This window comes from Pelobates fuscus, chromosome 8 (genome assembly GCF_036172605.1).
Source record: "Pelobates fuscus isolate aPelFus1 chromosome 8, aPelFus1.pri, whole genome shotgun sequence".
Taxonomy (NCBI): Eukaryota; Metazoa; Chordata; class Amphibia; order Anura; family Pelobatidae; genus Pelobates; species Pelobates fuscus.
This window is the reverse complement of record NC_086324.1, coordinates 41,804,540-41,825,617: the sequence shown is the minus strand read 5'-3', so window position 1 is coordinate 41,825,617 and position 21,078 is coordinate 41,804,540. Positions and strand designations below refer to the sequence as shown.

Below are 21,078 nucleotides of genomic sequence, written 5' to 3'. Positions count from 1 at the left end.
GTCAGCATCGGGCAGGTTAGCCGATGGTTGGATTACAGTGGTCAGTTGGTCTGCTTAGCCATCAGTAGCTCACTAACCATAAAAATTGCTTGAAAAACATTTGTAGCTTTTTCAAGCCATTTTTATAAAAGGGGGGCTGCAGATTGGCGTAGAGCAAATAGAGTTAAACATAATTTGGGCAAATACTTAGTGGCAATGCATTGAATCCTATTGTGTTGATCTCAAACACAAATACTTGGTTAAATCATCATTGACTAAAAACTCTAACATGGTATGTTGCTTGATAAAAATGTTGCGTACAAAAAGCAAGTAAAATATCATAAAATCATGTGACTTCCCAAAAAACACCAATAGAATATTTCCACACTTGAAATGTACCTTCTTTTGTTGTCCCTTTGAATCTTCGGAACTGTAAAATATAAGATAATGACAGATATAAGTAGTAAAGTCCAGACTATGAAAAAACATGGCATGATTGAGACCGTATGCACGCTACGCCGGTGGAGTTATATTCTTTAACAAGTTCTCCAGCATACCTATTATAATACTTTCAATTGTTATTCACTGAAGTGAGAATTCAAAGTGAATTAAAAGTCAAAATTCAATTCTCAAAATAGCTGAACTAAAAAAATTCTTTAAGTCTCTATGTTCAATTTGGCAAATTCACTTTAAACTGCGTGTGACATGTCATGATTCCCTATTATTCCATAAGTTTGGTCCTTAAGGGGTTAAATTCTCAATTTAGTAAACAATCCAGTCTAACTACTGCAAAATGCTTTAATAAATCATTCCCATGATATCTTGAATACTTTAATACTTGAACATCATTTGAAAATCGGAGTAGGATTTGACAGGTAAATAAATAATTTGTTCGTAGTTCAATGTTTTTGTTGCAGGTACATATTATAACTGAGTCTTGGTAGATTTATCATGGGTAATTTTTCAAAGGAACAACAAGTACAAATTGTGTAATTTTGTTTTCAAAATGTCAAGTCCATTATTTTGAGGAAATTGTCCTGAAATGTGGTTTCAACAGGATGGGGCTACTGCCCATACAGCCAGGGCCACAATGGACCTCCTGAGACAACTGTTCGGCAAGAGGATTCTTCCAAGAAATTCCCAGATTAATTGGCTGCCACATTCGCCCGACCTTTCAGCTCCCGATTACTTCCTGTGGGGATAACTGAAGGAGCGGGTGTACGTGAACAAACCGTGTACACGTGAACAGCTCAAGGGTAATATCTATGCAGAAATTTGAGCGCTATAACCTCAAACATTAACTAATGTTATGAACAATGCGATTGAAAGAGCCTGACTTTGTGAGGTGGCAAATGGAGCTCATTTAAAAGATGTCATCTTCCGTACCTAGTCAAACAAATATCCATACGTTAAACATTCATTGTATGTAATATCACTGTTATTGGTTAAATAAAAAAAAAAAAACAAAAAAACATTATATACTCCTCAAACCCTACTTTGAATTTTGGCTCAACCTGTGTGTATATATATATTTTTTAACACTCCTTTAAAAAATCTTTGAAAACTTACTTCTTTAGGAATGCATATCAATTAAACTGTGAACAGCTTTGCCTCCCTGCACCCTGATTCCTCTCCTGCAACTGTCATCAAAACAAAACACTAAGCCCTCAATGAACACTATCTTAGCAACCTACTTTTCTAACCTACCCTTACCATTTGTGTCACATTACCCCACTCCCTCTAGCATGTAAGCTCATTGAGCAGGGCCCTCAACTCCTCTGTTCCTGTGTGTCCAACTCATCTGGTTACAAATACATGTCTGTTAGTCCACCCATTGTACAGCGCTACGGAACTTGATTGTGCTTTATAAATAATAATAATAACATCATGTACATCAGATGAGGTTGGGCAGGTGCAAGAATGTTTATCTATGGTTCTGTTAGAAGTAAACCAGTATGTACCTTAAAAAAACTGTTCACTCTATGCATAAATGAGCCTGTGGCTAGCACAATGTATAAATATGGATAGAGGCCCTATAAACAAAATTAATTTTTCAGTCTAACATTTAATCACTGAAGCAAGTTTTCCCTTGAAATTGATGTCCCTTGTTGCCACACACAGGTTAAACCTATTCAGCAAACTACGCAGCCTCTCTCTTTCCATTAAAGTCCATTCCCGTAACGTGATGTCCTCAATACTCTACGTGGTATAGTATTAAGTATAAAACTCAACTATAAATTAATGCTAGACTTCAAAATGTTAAGCAATGTTATTTAATTCATTACATAATGAGTCCTTTATTTTACACAGTTCTGAAACTCGTGAAAAAGCACTTGAATTATTTCTTCGCTATTAGTTCAATAAAGCAATTGCAAAAATCAGTAAGAACAATGTTCATTTGAGTTCTTAGGAAGGTTCACGCTGGGGAAGTCTACAGAAGCCTCTCATTCGGCCAACATTTCAGTAGAACAACCAGAGGGCCACAGAAGACTTTTGGTAAGTAAATTTGATTGCTCATTTAAGCCCAAATGACATTATTAGCATAACCAAATAGGAATCTGCACTTCAAGTGCCTGCTCTCAGAATGCTACATTTGTTTTCCACAGGAGACCAGAAAGCACATTTAGCAAAGTGTTTCTTATGATCTTAGCAGGCAAATAGTTTTCATCTAATTATGTGGATTTGCAGTCATGTTCTATATAAAAGATATGATATCCATAAAAAAAAGCATACTTTTTTTTTATGAATAAACCAAATAAGCCTCTCCGTGATGTCTCTATTCTGGCTTTTATATTATGCAAGTATGCTTGAAAAACCTGTAGGATACCAATCAGGCATTAAAAAGCAATCCAGTCTGGAAATGAACAAAAAAAAATATTAAAAAGAAGGAATTCTATGATTTGGGGGCTATGTACTAATATACGCGAAGGTCAGGGATAAAATGATAACAATTTGTACTGCAATAGACATAACTCCATCTTCCAGTATTCATTTCTCAAAGAGTTGTCTTCATGTGGCTGTAGGTTTTATAGAATGTTTGGGGGGGACCCAGTTTTATGATGAAATTTATGTATAAAGTATTGCTTTAAAAAAAGTAGCACGGCTATATCAGGCGTTCGTCATTCTGCTGGGTTAAGGATTGATGAACATTGCGCTAGTTACTACAAATGTCAGATCACTTATGTACAGATATAATGGGCACAATTAGTGACTGGTGACTAAATAGAATGTGTCAAAGCGCAGTGCTCTCCACTGACTTTAATGGCTTAAGAGGCAACCAGAACTATTCTTTGAACATTGATTTAAACCGTGTGAACCAGGTGAATGATTTATTATCATCTTGGGTTTTCACCAAAAGCTTAAAATCATAGAAAATCCTGAATATGGACAAGTGCACTGTACAATCTGGGAGGGAGCATATTCCCCGGACGGAGCTTTGAAACAGAGTCTATCTCAAAGTTTATAGTTACTAGAACAAAGTTAATGAAGTGGGAGTTAAGGGCTGTTTGTGGAAAAGTTATTTGTTGATTGTTTTATTTTAAGGGCTTTCGTCCCAATGGTTGTTGAGTCCTACCGTAATTGCATCCGGCTCACTCCCAAGATTTAGAAGTGTAAGGTTATGTTATAAAATTAAGATTTCAGCAGACAAACCCCTTGTTCTATTAGTATGTGTACAACAAAGTTGTCAATTGCATATGTTTGTTTTTACTGATGTTTTGTCAATTGTGCCATGTTCATTATTTCCACAGATCTGTTATATGGAGAACTTTTATGTATTCAGTTTTTGTAAAGCCAAACCAAGGGACCTCATTAGTAATAGCATAGTTAGTGGACGCAAACATACACTCCTTACATTTGCTTAACTGTCCTCTCCAGCTCGGGAAGCTGGTCCTTCAGGGCTGCCATTGTCCTGGTGTCATCAGATACAGACACATAAAATTCCTACAGAAATACAAAACATGTCCACTTATTGGTGAGCAGAGGAACTGCATCTGAAACGCGTCGCAAGACAAGGCATTAAACAATTACAATAATATGTTGTTTAAAAGAATTATACTTTCATCACTGTTCTTCTAAAGCTACCGGTATATATGCATCCCACGTTAATTAAGTATTTAAACAGGTTATAAGTCACCTCCAGTAGGCGATAAAACACACAAAAAAAAATGCGATTGACACAGTTGGACACAATAACAGCACATACTCAAATACAAAAAAATCTAACTCAGATACAAATAAAAAAAAACAGATGTATACAGGTGGTGGTAGCACCCTTTTAATGCCATAAAGTCAAACACCGATGTCACATGAATTCTCTGTTCATTCATGTACAGAGCGACAAAGTCAAACTGTAATTGGTTAATAGTCTACAAGCTGGAAGCTGGATGTTCGAGCTCTATAAAATCATTGTTCTCTCGCTCTAATAACAGGCATGTGCACTGTAATTGCAGGTTACAAGTGCATTTCATGGAGACAGACCTGTAAAATCTATGTCCTGTGTAAAAATCATGCCTCTAAATTACTTGCCCACTTATCACGATCATTATGTATATTTTTAGTTGGAAGTCATTGTATAGTAAAGACTCTTAAGAAAATTGCAACTTATTGACATTTATAAAAGCTTATAATGAAGTGTGGGAGAGCAAACAGGAATTCTACTAAAGAGATACACATTACCACTTTGCATCCGTATCACAGAAATACAGGCCAAGACCTTTTTTCCCCCCACATTTAATGGGATCTAAAGAACTTTTAACGCACGCCTGTGGTGTTCTCCTACATAATGGTGCCACAAAGGCCGTAGCGGCCGCTAGTATTAAATATAACTGCCTTAATTATGTACCTATTAGTAGCTTTTACCCATATTATATATTTTTAAAAAGGAATAATAAAAATCTACAAAAAAAAACAAAACTACAGCTTGAAAATTGGAGCCAAAAGGCCAGAGCTACCGAAGAACTTCTTGGAAACATTGTTTTACAGACATTGACATTTTATATTGACCAGGAGGATAGCTAGACACTGTGGGGCGAACAGTTGCAGCCTGTTATTTTCCTAAAATTTGTAACCTGCTATTTTCTTTAAAAAAAAAATTCGGAATTTTTATTGGTAACATTATATATCTTCCATTTAATTCAAGACATATTCTAAGCACAATAATCACTAGAGTTTATTGTAGTGGTTATGGTACAAGGCGTTTTTGGTTGCTGCCCCTGTGTTATTCTGTGAAACCATTTTTTTTGAGCGTTGGACTAAAACCTGGGCTCAGTCAGCATCCAAAGTCCATTCCTTCTGATGCTGCTTAGATAATGGTAACATTATATTTATCCCCATAAATCTGTCCATGTTTAGGTACAATTGTTGACTGCCTATTTGCATAATCTGGAGGAAAGGAGAAAGGCTGGACTTCGGCCAAACCTGGAGGAGGGCACCCAAAACCTTCTTGCACCAGAACGCCCCCAAAAAAGAAGAGAAGTCCTTTCTTATGTAAGATTCAAATATATTGCATTAGAGAAGTTATCAGTACCAAATACATGATAGCCTCCGATTACAATCTTATAGAGTAAAAAAATTAAAATAAGCAAAAAGAAAGCAGATACATTTCTTAGATACCAAGAATTTGAAATGGCGTTCTAGTGCAGAGACAATACAATACAGATTGCTACCAGTTGGATTAAGTGAAAATAAAGAAAAAAATCACTACTTGCCTCGAGAAACGCCATGGCCACATCTTCTTCTCGTAGTAAGTCTCCATACAGATTGGCCCAAAGCTGCACCAGTCGTATAACACGTCGTTTGTTATTCAGAGCATAATCCAATTTCTCCTGCTCAGTTCCTTGAGAAGGTTGGGCATGATAAGTACAATTAAGTTAAGGAATTGCCCAGATTTTTCAAAATATATAAATTCATTTATTTGGCATCAACACCATTCTAACACTGCGGATTTCACACGTGCCATAGTGCAAGCATACCTTCTCATTCACGATTCTTCTGAATCATCATCTCTCTATACATTAGTCTGATGATGCCATGAAATTGAACCGCACAATTCAAGGACCATCTGTTGTCAGTCTTAACCCCAACCCACATGAACACAACTGACTGTAGACTTCTCCTGCCAGCAATTTAGAGTTCAAACATTGTGTTGAGGTATTAAAAAATATACATAATTAAATTATCTGATGGGACCGTTGGTTCATTTTTCAGATTTCCCAATTAATCATATTCTCAAAACAAAATAACATTGAACACAAAGTAACATTTAAATCAGATACATTGTATCCAGTCTACAATTAATAGTCTTTTGAGAATAACCCTACTATAGCCAGTATTGTCCCTTGATGTAAGCCACACACAACCTGTGTAACCAAACATGTAGTCTCAAGTAGACCTAGGGCAGGTGTAGGCAACCTTTGACACTCCAGGTTGTGGTACATCAACTACATGGAGATGACAAGCGGATTGGAAAAGCGAACCTACTGATAAAATGTCATATCTGTGTCGCAGCATTTAGAACTGTTTAGGTAAAGAAGCTTTGCAATATATTATCAGAGGGGCAGCACGGCAAATTCATGGGAAGATGTGTTTTTAGAGAAATTTTAAAACCATAGAGTACTAAGGGTGCAGGACCAGACGATTCCTGGTAATGGGAGTAGAAGCTGAGCACTGGTAGATGAAAAGAAGTATATAATGATGAGTGGACAACAGAATGAAGAATGTGTTTGAAAAATGTATGGATATTAAATAGAGGAACATGTTATAGACCACCATCTTTCACTGTAGTAGGATTGCAACTCCTATGACTCTTAGATAGCTTCCGGTATACAACAGGTTGCCTGTCTCCGTATATAGACCATAATTACTAGCCATCCACCCGTGAGCAATGCAAGTTGTTTATTCTCTCCCACAAACAGATACACATTATAATTTAAGGTGAATTATGTAACATCTGTTTTATGATATTTACATAAGAATAGTGATCTTCAATTATTGCATAAAAAGATTACTACTGAGACGCAGGCTTTCATATGTAAAATGCAAAGCTGTGTAGATCCTGCATTTAGGATTTTTGTTTTTAATCATACTAATCAGGGCTGTAGCATCTGATGAGATGATGCACGCAATTTAACAATGTCCAGTTTCGAGATGTAATTAAAACAAAAAAGGAAACCAAAAATGACCTTATACATCAGGTTCAACCGGGCTTTCAATGCCATTTAATTCTGCTAAAATTGTATAGAGCACTAGTGCCATCTAGGGGGGATAAAGAAAACATTATTTGACATGTATTCTTTTTTTTTTTAAATTCTAAAGTATAATACAGATGGATCAGTTCATTAAAAACATGATAGTTACCTCTTCCTTTAAGGTACCTTCACCAATTGGTAGATAACTAAAGTGCATGTAGACCAAAATAGCTGAACTGATAATCCCTAAGCTTGTAGCCTCTGTTGTGAGCTTGGCCCAGATCAGGATCTGTCTCAAGCAATAATGATGCTAATTAAATTTTATAGCAGTTTTAATTAAATTACCCTGCACGGCAGTGGTTTGTGGGCAGAGTAGAAGTTTCCGTCTGTCAAAGCAAATGGGTGTGTGCTAAATGTGAAATAGTTGGTTCATGAAGCAAAATTAAAATATTAAACTGGAAAAAAAATAAGTAACCCCCCCCCCCGCCCCTCCACCCCCATCCCCCATCCCCCATCCCCCATCCCAAACACATCTTACGGTAACCAAAGCATTGCCCCTATCAGGGGTTAGTAGGACAGTCACTTTTATGTTACCTTCCTGGATGGCAATTGTATTTATCCAAGCAATCAACAGAAAAATAATCAATAATAATGGAAATTAAAACAAGATATAAGCCTTGGACAATTAGATACCTTGTGTATACTTAAGAGATCCCTCTCTACATATCTCAAAACAGAATGCACGTGTCATGGTTGATTATATATTTCCTGCCTGTTCTATGTTAACGTTTGTATATATTGTGTATTAATATTGGTTTTGTATTTGATTTTACCCTAATTGTAACAATGCAATGATTTGTGGACCCAGGACTTACTTGAAAACAAGAGAAATTTCAGTCTATCTTTCCTGGTAAAATATTTTATAAATACATTCTATTTCCTTATGAATGACAAAGCTTCATTGTTTAAGTTGGTTCAGTTTTGCATCTTATGGTTTCACAAAGCAGGGCATTTTCAAACAAAATTGATCTGCTACAAAGTTACAGCCATTTATCCTTTGTCCTTTTGGCAAAGTCATTTGCTAGTTTGGAAAAATGGAAAAGATGTTTCGAATGTTATTAGCCATACGGTAATGTCGCCAAATCGATGCTCAGATAATTTTTTTTACTTTCTGTTCATTTATTGGTTTTCCTCTATCTTTCCAACCTGGATACGTCTGTTCCCAAATTTAGTTCTGCCCTCTCATTCATCTCTCTTTGTAGCTCCTGAGTTCACCTGTCTTCCTTCCTCCAATAAACCCTCCCAGTCACACTTCACACTATGCTGTACCCATGTATGTTACCCTTAAGGTGGAGTTCATTTCGGTTTTGTTCTGTCTCACTTTCTTGTTGTCTGTCTCTCTCCCTCCTTTTTTTACACTTGCGGTAAAGTATACACCTAGCATTATTCAATATATTTGGTGTTTACATGTGGTAAGCTGTTTGTAAAGTAACATGTCACCGCCGTACATGCTGACATGTTCTATTAAACCCACTAAAAACAGAAATGTATAATTCAGCCAATCAAGGGGCTCCATAAAATATTACAGAGTTAAGCTTATCCCATAAACCACTGCTCAGGAGTGTATAATAGGCACAGTAAGGGGTTCTGGAAGTTTTTCAGTTATCAGATTTCCACTGCAGCCAAACTGCAACTTCCACAATCCTTAGCTGTGCATCCTGACATACGTTACATTTTATAAGGAAAACCTGTACACAAGGAATAGAGGGATAGTAAGTATTGTCCGTTGTTTTTTATTCTTTTCCCAGAATCCACTGCCCATCAGAAATGTTACTGGAATGTATTCAGTGCCAAGCTTCACTCCCAGAGAAGAGATGCTGAATACACTGATAGCAGCCATACCAGAACTAGAGAGAAGAGGGCGTGCCCCACACAGGTTGGTCAAATTATAGATTCCTACTTTAACATGACTTATCCAAGTAGCAGTCTTAAAGGAACACTCAAAGCACCATAACTGGTAGCAGGAGTACACTAGCACCCCCCCTAACCTGTTTGCTAATAGCTTATTACCTGCGGTCCCCCGGATACTGTTCCTTGCCTTTCTCCTTCCGGTACTGGGAGTCAGAAGCTCTTGCTATGCTCTCCTCTCCTGATCTATGTCCTGCAGTGTAGGCCCAGCCCATTGGTTGAGTGTCAGCTCATCGCTTTCTCTGCTAATGCGCCACAACCTGCACTATCGATATTAGTTACCAGTGCTCATCGAGGCAGGGAGCAGCACCCAGCAGACCATAGGAAGAAGCCAAACTGGTAGCATTGTTTTTACTACTCACATTGGAGGAGCCAGGGCACTCCTCGTACCATAACCACTATAAGGTGTTGTAGTGGTGATGGTGCTTAGATGTTTTGCAAACTGTTGCTGTTACAAGCCTCTCTGTGCAGGGAGACAAAAACCTGGATTTTCTCTGCACCGAAACCTATACGACGATGGAACGCTATTCAATGATGGAACGCTATGTTACTTAGATTAAAGCCCATCCTGCGTAAACAACTATAGCCTAACCAACACATAGCACCTACCATGGTGGTTATTCACTATGTTTAGGCAAGCACAGATGATTTGAAAAAATTCCCCAACAACGCTATAGTAACAGCCTGGATATTTTTGCCTCTGTTTTGCAATTCAGATGTAAGCCGCTAATCTTTGGAATTTAGTAAGTAAGTCAGTACACGTTTAAGAGCTGTTTTTTTTCATTCCTTCTTTCTTTCTTTCTTTCTTTTTTTCTTTCTTAGTGGATGTCTCCACACTTTTACATCTCACAATTAAATTATGTCTAATTAATGCAGTAATCTCTTACTTAATTTTTTTTTCTAAACCTTAATCTTAGTTCCCAGAGCTATTATTATTAGAAATGAGGTAAATGTGAAACAGTAAAAGTCCCAAAAAAAATTACAGCTACCTGTGGTGAGTCATATAATAGGCTAGGCAAAAATATATGAAATAATTACATGCTTTAAGACATTGAACAAGGAATACGGCTAAGGGTAATATTAAACTCGCTGTTCACATTTTTAGAAATCATAGACTATATTACTCATTCGATGCCAAGGATTTTATTGACATTGTACTGAGAATCTTAGAACATAGTTACTGTATGTTTGCAGTGTGTCAAATGTATATACATTTGTAATGGTAGTCAGCTATTTACAACAATATGTAATTTAGTGAAAGGGGAATCGTCACTTTTAAAGGAGCACACCGGCGCCATAACAACTTAATCTCAAAAACGTTGTTATGGTGCCTGAACATTCTGGAAACCGTTTTTCTTTAAGGGGTTACATTGTTCAAAATTGCTGATTCTCACAGCCTATCAATGGCCTCCTATTGAGAAAAATAAAATAGGGTACAGTCTATTGCTGGTGCCCAGTTCAAGGCTTCCGTACTGATGCCAGGACCAGAGAAAGAGACAGAGGGACATGGAGGATAGCGCCACCTGGAGCACTTTGGAGTTAAAGTGTTTGCAATTTTTTTTTTCCCTTTAAGGTAACAACCGCCCATGACCTCCAGGCACCATAATATTGTCAGTGAGATAAAGTTGTTATGGTGCCGGAGTGTTCCTTTAAGAGACATGCATTTTTGAGGTGTGAAATTTTTAATTTAATGCAGACTTCCACACCTCTTTAAGCTGCAACTTGCGCCTCCATCTTATCTCCCTGTTGCTCATTCTTATAAGCTCTGTCCTTGCACCCGGCAGACAACATATGGAGAAGGACATTACGAATGTCTTACGAATTACGAATGTCTGCCCCTGCTTTGCTGTGCTTTGCTGTGTCTGTATTGGATTTTGACGTAATTGGTTAAATATATATATATTTTTTTTAAAAGCCTCTCATAAAAAGGTTAACACAATATTACAATATGCATGATTTTCTTTGTTGTATCAAACTGCATTAATTCCAAAGACTTGTCAGTTGTCCTTTAAACAACTCTTTCCTAAATTTGTATATATTTACTATTTGTTTTATAATACACATCTTTTATACATGGCGAGTTCATCTTAGGTCAATATTAGAATGAAGTTTCCCTTTCTAAAGTATAAGATGTTAATCCTCACGTACAGTTGCCAAATCAGTTATATTTTTTATACTGGAGACATTCTCTATTTTAGGAACAGCATTTAACTTGGGATTCAAAGTGAAGTGACACATCCACTCCTTGTCTTCAAGTGTCATTAAAGAATATATGTCATTAAACACACAGGGTTTCTCCCTGACAGCTAGATCTGTTATATTATCTATGTTATATTATAAATAGTGACTGTCACTGTAAATTGCCTCCTTTGAGGATTCTGCCAAATTATATTGTCCAAAACGGAAAACGGATATGTTGAAAATAATCACTCAAAACTCATCAACTGTTTAGACAGAATTAACTATTATGGATATGGCCTTAAATGACCCCTGAGTGTCATTTGTGGGGTAACCAGAATTGCAGAATAAGTATACGGGCGCATCTTATTCTAAACGTACGAAATGGGTCAGAGTGGGTATTGACTTGTTTAAAGCCCTCTATAAAGATATACTGAAGAAAATCTGGCTACATTTATGATACAACAGCGCCCTTCACTGGATATCGTCCAGCATGGTGTCCAAAGGGTGTGTGTAGGCACCCCCTAATACAGGGCCAGCATGTACCCCTCATCTCCCCTCACCTGCCCTTCTGTCATTTTGACTTAGTTTGTTATATGTCTGAAAACAAAATCATGGCAATTTATTGTTTATATACACTTGGTTATCACTGCAGAATAAATGTGTATTATACTTACATTTTTAAGTTAGAATTTTTAGGTAATGTTAAAATAGTAATCAAAAATAAATTAAGTTTCAGATATTTTACTGAATGAAAAATGCAATTTAAAAATGAGTATATATTCACCATCTCACAATTATAAAACAGGGGTGAGGCAATGGTCGTTTGACTTTTATATGAATTGAATATTGCAAGATGAAATAAAATTAAAATCTAAAATACAAAAAAGCAAACAACAGATAAAACCAACTTAATTAAATTACACTAGCTGCTAAAGCAATTAAAAAAAATAATACATAGCTATCCTACTACAACTTTTTCAATGGATGTCCAGCATTGGACACTGTATTATACCTCGCCCATTATATTTACTCTCCTGGGGTGCACACCCTAATAAAATGTGCTGTGACTGTGGTCAAGATAGCCATTTCACCACTGTCTGAATAACTGCAAAAATGGGAAAATGGTAACCCATATATCGGCACAAAGGTACTGAGTAAGTATGATCCAAATCAGGATCACTTTCACTTTTCTTCTGATGTTGATCCTGATTAAATTAATATTGAACACATGCTGCCTAGCACCTGCAAAATAATTAATGTTTAGGAGCATTTTATCAGGTGAGCAAAAAACCATAAAAACTAATGTTAATAATACCAAGGGTCACACAATGTGCAAATAAATAGGGATTTTCAGTTACATTGTTACGAACATGGCAAGTCCTAAGTTCCCACTTCTCATTGCACCCAGGACATCATTAAACAGCAGATATATGTCACATCCTGTCACACTGCCCTGTCTGCACTGTTGTTTTAGAGCTAACACAGGCGAGACAGATATGGAACAGGAGAAATATCTTATACAAGGTGACAGTTAAACAAAGAGGAACATGACCTGGCAGGGTGACAGGGTGAGGGCATACATAGTGGGATAAATGGAGGGGAAGACCAGGATAAGTAAAACAGGTTAGAAATTTGTAACATTTGAATTGTCTAAATGGAAAGGACAAAGACACCATCAGACAGCAGCTGCACTAAGAGTCCGAACAATAAAATAAAGTGCAGATCAAAATGTCCTCTCATTTTTCTTTATTGTAAACGTCATAAACTAAATGGCTGGACATATTTCATGTCGGGAATTTTCTTTAGAACCCTAAAAATCTCGGGACGCTGAGACCAGCTGATGCCTGGTGGTGCCCTACATGTGCTCCCATTAAGAAGCAGGGACCCGTTTAATATTCTGGTAAGACCCACTGAATGAAAATCAGCTGATGATCTATCTACACATGACTGAATACAATATTTAAAATAGAAAATGAGCTTTTCTGGCGTATTATTTATTCTTTGTCTCTTTTACAGAATCCGAAAAGATCAATATTAAAGATTCAAATAATTTTAGCTTTCCAGTAAATTCAGCTTATTTGGAATACACAATATGCATTTCATAACAGGAAAAGAGAATACTCAAATGTCAATTTTCAATCCCCAATCAAGAAGGACAAATGTCGTGAGTTTTGTAAAAGGATATTGTGACATCAAGGCTGGGCACAGCTGGCTATTTGGCATAAAAACACAGTGCATCAAAATAAAGTCATCTAAAGCCGAGTCTGCAAGAAAACATAAAATATATTTTTATTGAAATAAATGGATGCATATCAAATAAAAAATATCTCTAGGTTGCTCAGGGTGTTTATCGCACTTAATATGCTGTGGACTATAACTCTGAGCTAGACAGTACAGGAGATTAAGTAAGCACCACCTTTAGCGTCTTCCAGTGTAAAACCATGTTCCCTCACAGGGCTAAAATGGGTATACTGCTGTTCAGCAAGTTGTAATGCCACATAACATTATGGTTACAATGTTATTGTGTCATAATGCACACTATTCTTATCTTATTGTCTCTGTATTACAGTAAATTTCTCTATGGAGAATCTCTCTGCTCTGGCGAGCTGGTTAGGATGACGAAATGTGGTTCTTTAACTTTAACCAAATCTCATCAAATTTCAACCATTTCTTCTGCGCTCTTTATCTTCTTTCTACTCTCATGAAGAACCTGCAAAATATCTTAACTTGTTAAAGGTATGTATCTGTGGTTTAATTAAGATGTTATCAAGGAAAAAAGTGTACTGAATTGTATTTAGTTTTTTTTAATTTGCATTAATTCCATGCTACAATCTGTTTTTACATATGCCAAAGATAGCTTTATTATCTCAGTATGTTTCCCACTCTCTTTTGATTATCAAGTCTAGGAAGTGATTTTAGATGTCATTTTAGTTTGGGTGCATTATTTTTGTTTGCTTGGTCTTACATTAATTGTCTGGATTCACCGAGATGACCCGACCTGTTTATAACAAGATCAGAAACACGTGTTCATGAAGATATTGCATTGTGCATTTTCAGCCAGGTTTTGGAATACATCAATTGCCCCTTATAAAACTGGAATTCCTATAGCTCCTTTGCTGTGGACAGGTCAGGATCTGAGATGCGCAAAAAAGTGTATATAATATCTGCTGAATCCTAAGAACTACGTAATAAATTTTGAAAGGCAAATCTAGCTTGCAGTGGATTTCCATTTTCTTACAAAAAGCTACTATGGGACAGATCTACTAGTACTTTGCTAGTACAGTGAGTATGAGGAGTTTCTAACTTTTGCTACATTGTGTTTTGCGGGTTTTTAATCTAATTTAATCAATTTTTTTGGTAATGTAACCTAAGACTCCCCATTAATAAATTGTCTTGATGGTTGCAGTTTTAGATACTAAGGTAGATATAAAAGTGGGTTGTGATAATAGAGATTGTTTTGATCATTATTTTTAAACAAATAATCGTTTTTAATCTTTTCACCTACTGAAGCAAGTCAAGTACCTGCCTGGGAGTGGTGGAGTTTGTGACACTCACAGCTTGGCTACAATAGCCTAAATTTTACAATTTAGTTTTCACTTTAATACTGTTCAGTGTTTAGACAAGAAAGAAATTCATAGTATAACAAGATCCAGAGGATGAATTACCCAGACATACCAAAGTAAAAAGGTGATAATCAGGAACATGATTTGGTTACAAACTGAACTTGCATCCCTATAGCCTCTAAGGAAGTGCTTGCATTTGGTGATTCAGCTAATAAATGATTGGGAAAACCTCATGTTCTTGATTATCTCTAATAAATGTGTCAAGTGCATCACACATGCTCAGTTTTCTGTTTAATATGAAATGGATGGATACTAGGTATATCACTAGGTGGTGAGCATAGAAGGGTTTAAGGAAGATGCATGTGCTCTGTAAGTCAATAGCTAAGCAGACAGGGATATAGAACAGCGTTTTAAACTAGAACTGGATTAACACTAGCCCTTTGTGTATTGGTTGGTGTAAAACGTGTGCCTCATCTTGGCTAAACCAGAAGCGTGGTGTAGAGGATCTACAATCTACACATGTATGACAAGTTCCAAAGGCAGGCCAGGGAGTTGAGGATTATGGTTTGGGCTGTGAATAGGATTCATACGGCACAGACCTACAGCAAATCTACATAAAACAAACATCAGTGAGAGAATCCTACAAGACTGGCACATCCCAGATAAGCATGATGTCGGCTTTTAGATTTGAAAGTGATATTCAATATTACCTGTGGCATCACTTAAAAGTGGTTCAAGGCGCATAGTTTCTAGAAAGTGTTCGAGGATTTTTTCTGGATTTCCAGACATCACAGTGTATCTAGAAATCATAAAAAGAAAAACAATCATTGTTAGAAGATCAGAATCAGAAGAGCCAACTTTGTAACATTTTAAAACATGTCATTCCTTTACAAGCTTTGGCAAGGATATGTAAGTTCCTTCTAAATCATGTTTGAATAAAATGTAAAGGGGCATTGAGAATATATAGATAAGCAACCAAGTTTACAAAATACAAAATGCCTTTCAAAAAAGTCCCATAAATGCTTGTGTCTATGTCTACTACCTGAGACTTTGGCCTGCATAGAATCAGAAATTCCTTAAATGTTGTCAGAACTTTATTGAGATACCACAAAAGATGATTGGGTAACATGATCTACACTATCCAAACTTTTATATCAAGAAATATCTGATGTTGATTCATTAATTGACAATTCTAAAATTCCATGATATCATTTATGTTAAGTACCGGTAGAATAACATAATATCTAAATCGGTTTAATAAGTTATTAATCCATTCAATTGTAGTTAAGCTCAGCTTTTGGTAACCAAATCTTTGACACAATTTTTTATTTTTTTTCCCCACAGGCTTTACTGGATAAAATAATTATAATATTTCATAATAATTAACATGTTAATGTAATATACTGTGTAATCTAATTATAATTATATATGATTATGGCATGTGCAGCACATTTTTGACACGTGTAAAAATCTGAATATATTTTGTCACCATGCGCTCCACTAAGAATTTTCCAGATATTACATACAGAGCTATTTACTAAAAGGGAGAAATTAAACTGAATTTAAAATTGAAAACAGAGTAGCTCAGCAGAAAGCAACCCCGACCAAGAGAATGTTTCCTATTCAGCTATTTTGATCTAACATTTGAAATTCACTTTAAATTCACATTGAAATCTGACTTTATTGGATAACTCTGATACTGTCCTTTAATTTTCCAAATTCAGGATTTTAAATTCTATTTTGTTTGAAATAATATAAAAGAACACGCAGATTAATTTAGCATACACAATTCAGTGCACTCCATTTCAAAATATCTTTAATCCCAGAAAGTTTAAAGAAGAAAAAAAGTGCTTGATTTAGGTACAAATAATGAAAATGTAGTTACACTATATGGTCATACATTAAATATTTTTGCTACACCGCTTACATTATTTATTATGCTTCACAGACCTATTCCAGTTAAATGATAACGTTTACAAATATAAATGATGAACCATATTTTTGTTATAAAGTCATTTCCTCTTATTTCTATTTGTTTTCAATTTATTATCTTATTATAACTATTATAATTTTATTTTAACTCTTGAAATTATCCTTTCATGCACAGAAAAATGCTCCTGGCTGCGGAGACTTTCTTTGACAACTTATGGTATCTCAGAACTCCCCAATTATTCTGGATGCTTCATATTACCTACATTGCCTAACTGCGTCTGCTAACTTTAAACTAAATATATTAGTCCCTTTTGTCTTGTATTTTCTTGAAATGTTATAAATAATGATTATTTTTATCTAGGCTCCGTTGAGGCAAAACACGTCCACATTCTGTGAGGGAATTAAGTTCTTAAAGTAACCTTTGTGCCTGCCTAGTCAGTATCTAGTTTAAAAATCTAGACATACTTGTACGGAGATTGAGTGTTTCCATGTGTCGACACTCCGGCTGGGATTTTCTCCAATACCAGGACATCTTGATCATGTTCCTTTAGTCTTACTGTATTCGCTTCAACATCCTACAACATAAAGACATGCAAAAAATTGACAATTTAGCGTGATAATGTCATCCAATATCATAATGTGAATATACAGGCCAGTTTTTGTGTTTAACAAAATAATAAATCTGAATAAGTAAAAGCGGAAATGATAAATAAACGGGGTAGTAACAAAAATAGTGGATACCAAATCAAGTTCAAATATAACTGACAAAGAAAGCTCAAACAAAACATACAAGTGTGGGATTGCTTTTACCAATCTCCAGAGTCAGTCAGACCCATAACATCTAAAGTCACTTACAGGAACAAGACCTGAACTGAAGTGCACATATTTCCTCCTAACTCAGTAGGGACACTATACATTCTATCAAACATACACCTTTTAAATGTATCTAGAGTTTCCATTATTGCTGTCGGGATCTAAAATTTAAGCTTTTTATGAAGAAGACTCTATAGGTCTTCATCTAAATCGTACTCTTCCTCTTACTTCCTAGTGTTATCATTGAGATGCAAAGCTGAATAATACAAATATTATGGAGATATACCACTTGCATAAGCACTATACACACATGTAATGCAAAGTTTGACTAAAATGTATATTTTAATTTAGTCCCCAGCAGATAATTATATTGTGCAATCTTGTCTTCCCAGCTCTGTTGAAATACTAATATTGTAAGAATGGCTTAATAAATGGTGGCATTTGCAAATGGTCTTAGCCCTAACTTTAATTCTTTAATTCTTATTCTTAAAAAAAAAAAGTTTAATATTAAATGGTACAAAATGCTAACATGTGTATTGGGGCAAAATAATACATTTTTTTTTTTTTTTTACTGTAGAACCCCTTGATGCATACATTTTGTATTTTACATACACATTGAGTTACCTCAAGAAAAACGGAGACAATAAGATTATCTAGATTAAGTTCCCAAACACTGTTAAACAGGGATACTCACCCGCAGGATTCTGTTGAAGTCCTCTTTGTCTACCCTGAGGAAGTGACAATTGTCTTCTCTCAGAACAATAGATGCTGCCCTTGGGGCATCATTTACAAGAGCAAGTTTTCCAAAGTCATCGCCCTCATGAAGGGTGCACACTACACCCTGAAACATAGGAACAATAAACATATTAACACAAAGGAACATGTATCAGTGAAAATTCATTTTCATCATTGTTAAATATATTGAGGCCACATAAGGAAAATCACTTAGGTTGTAGTAACCCTAATAGTTACTGTTAATCAACTCCCATTTTCTTGGCATCAACTGCAACCCAGCAACGATCTATGCTTGATTCTATGTATCATGGCTATGCTTTAAACCCTGTCTCCCTTTTTGGGTATCTATTAGACATGTGCATTAGTTTTCGGACGAATATGATTTTGTCTGAAATTTCGGACTTTTTCGTATTCGTTTACTAAAACGTAAACGAAAGTCCTACATACGAAATATAAACGAAACAAAAGGGCAAATGCCGAATGCATTACCTTTTCATTTCAGTTTGTTTAGTTTATTAAAAGGAGGGAACTACCGGCAAAACAATATAAAAAAAAGTAGCTATTTAGATCAGTAACACAGCCTGATCTGAAATAGCTACTTTTTCATATTGCAACATTGTTATTGTTTTTGCTTTAACTTTTGGTTACACGTACTCTTACTGTAGCTCTCTATCACTTTTATATAAGATACAAGTTTATATCCAGTTTTAAATGACAGCGAGCGGGCTGTTTCTTTCGGAATTTCGTCCGAAAAACAAATGTTTTATGGACGAAATTCAGACTGGATGATTGAAATTTTTATTTAGTATGAATTCATTCGTACAAAACGAAAACTTCACTGGTGCACATGTCTAGTATCTATTAACAACATACAAAGATAATATTCTTCGTTATTGATCAGACTGCCCTGTGTAAATCATGTATACAGATTTAAATCAAACACATTTAATTTTTAGAATGAAACTTAAATAGTTTGACTTATTTGCAAATTTAGCAATTGTATAGCCATACAAAGGAACAGCATATACTATTTATACATTAGATTACATTAGATTCTTTTAAAATCAATAGCCTGATATAGTTTTGCTTATCTTATGTATCACCCATCTTGCATATGCTGACTTAAGCTCTTCTTAGAACCTCACCCCATACCATGTCCAGCCCTGCAACCACAGCGGCATTGTGCATTAAATTGGCAATGTCACAGATTATGTCATTTGAAGTTTTATTTATTTCTCAATATCAGAAGGTTAACAATGATAGGATGCCTAAATGAGACATTGAACTCTTCGGGATCACACCTAGACCAGCCCTCCTAGCATCACTCCTGGCAGCCACACAATAATAATAAAATATGTTGTAGTGCGTGTACTCACTTGGCCTTTACCTTATTCACACTTATTAGACACAGTTTCTATTTATAACTGCAAATAACACTATTAATAATATAAGCCCAAACACACCTACCTTGCCATATATTACCACGTTTACTGATCCTTTTAAGATGATGTACCAAGAAGTACCTTCTTCACCTTGGTTAAACACTGCCAACACAAAAAAAAATGAAACAGATTTCATAACAGTCATCAGTAAAGGATCTGCACCTCTGATTCCAAAATGAACAGAAAATGTATCCAAAGACTTCAAGGAATCTTCTGAAGCCTTTAATACACTCATCAATAGTGACTTGACAAAGTTTAAAACCCTCTGTTTTTTTGTCAAGCCTCAAAGCATGATATACACCCAGCCAAAACATGTCCGGGTCAATTTTGTTGACTGTAATGAGGTCTTCTTAAAATTCCTTCCAGGTTTCAGAACCATATTCTACACATTTGAGACTGGGCATTTATAATTTAGGTTTTTAAACACTCAGCACACAATATACAACGATATTGTTTGTTACAGTTCGCTTCCCCCTTTGTGAGTGTCCACCCTGACAACAAAACGCTATCTAGATCAGCAAGACATATATCAGCATGACATTCTGTATCACAATCTCTTTTTGGTCCCCGCTGGAGAGGAGAGGCCCTGCCTCTTGTGTAATGTGACAGATCAAAGTCCCTTTTGTTAGAACATTTTAATGGCACAATCTATCGCTGCACAAAACACTAAATTCCACTACCCTCTTCTGGCCAGGGTTCATCCATTTTCTGATCCCACTGGCACATATCAGCCTACAATGGGACAACGCAGATCATTTATGAATAACCATTAATCTTCACATGATAGGGAAAAAGGTGGAGGATGACAGGAAGCCATATATCGGACCTCCCCTAGGATTACTGGGGTCTAAGAACTTCCACTCTTTTCTCTTTATTTATTTACTTTTTTATTTAAAGGGATACTATAGTGCCAGGAATACAAAGCTGTATTCCTAGCTCTATAGCTCTCGATGCCTCCCCCTCCCCCACCCGGGTGAATAACGATCCCAGCGACGATGTCCCTCAGTGCTGTGTCGCATCCCTTGATTAGAAGGTGCTAATGCGCATGCATGTCAAGTGCAGTGCGTTCATTAGGCCCTACTGTAGGAAAGCATTGAATCATTGCTTTCCTATGGGGAAATAGCTGATGATGGATGTCCTCATGCAGAGCGTGAAGACGTTCAGCATCAGTTAATGGACCAAAAGTCCGTTAACAGCCAGGAAGCGCCTCCAGTGGCAGACGGTCACTGGAAGCAGCCTTAGTGCCGCGATCTAAACATTGCAGTTTCTCTAGAACTG

At 36.1% G+C, this 21,078-nt stretch overlaps 1 protein-coding gene across 2 annotated transcripts in view; it reads right to left on the bottom strand.

Annotated features, from left to right (window-relative positions):
* RAPGEF4 (Rap guanine nucleotide exchange factor 4) overlaps positions 1-21,078 on the bottom strand; it is a 226,882-nt gene that overhangs the window by 52,852 nt on the left and 152,952 nt on the right. For both annotated transcript variants that reach the window (XM_063429735.1, XM_063429737.1), the window contains exons 13-20: positions 19,826-19,902; positions 18,318-18,464; positions 17,276-17,385; positions 15,589-15,677; positions 13,501-13,579; positions 5,688-5,838; positions 3,833-3,921; positions 379-409 (exon numbers count right to left, since the gene is read on the bottom strand). In XM_063429735.1, the coding sequence (XP_063285805.1) occupies positions 379-409; positions 3,833-3,921; positions 5,688-5,838; positions 13,501-13,579; positions 15,589-15,677; positions 17,276-17,385; positions 18,318-18,464; positions 19,826-19,902 (773 nt within the window). The remainder of the gene's footprint in view (positions 1-378; positions 410-3,832; positions 3,922-5,687; positions 5,839-13,500; positions 13,580-15,588; positions 15,678-17,275; positions 17,386-18,317; positions 18,465-19,825; positions 19,903-21,078) is intronic.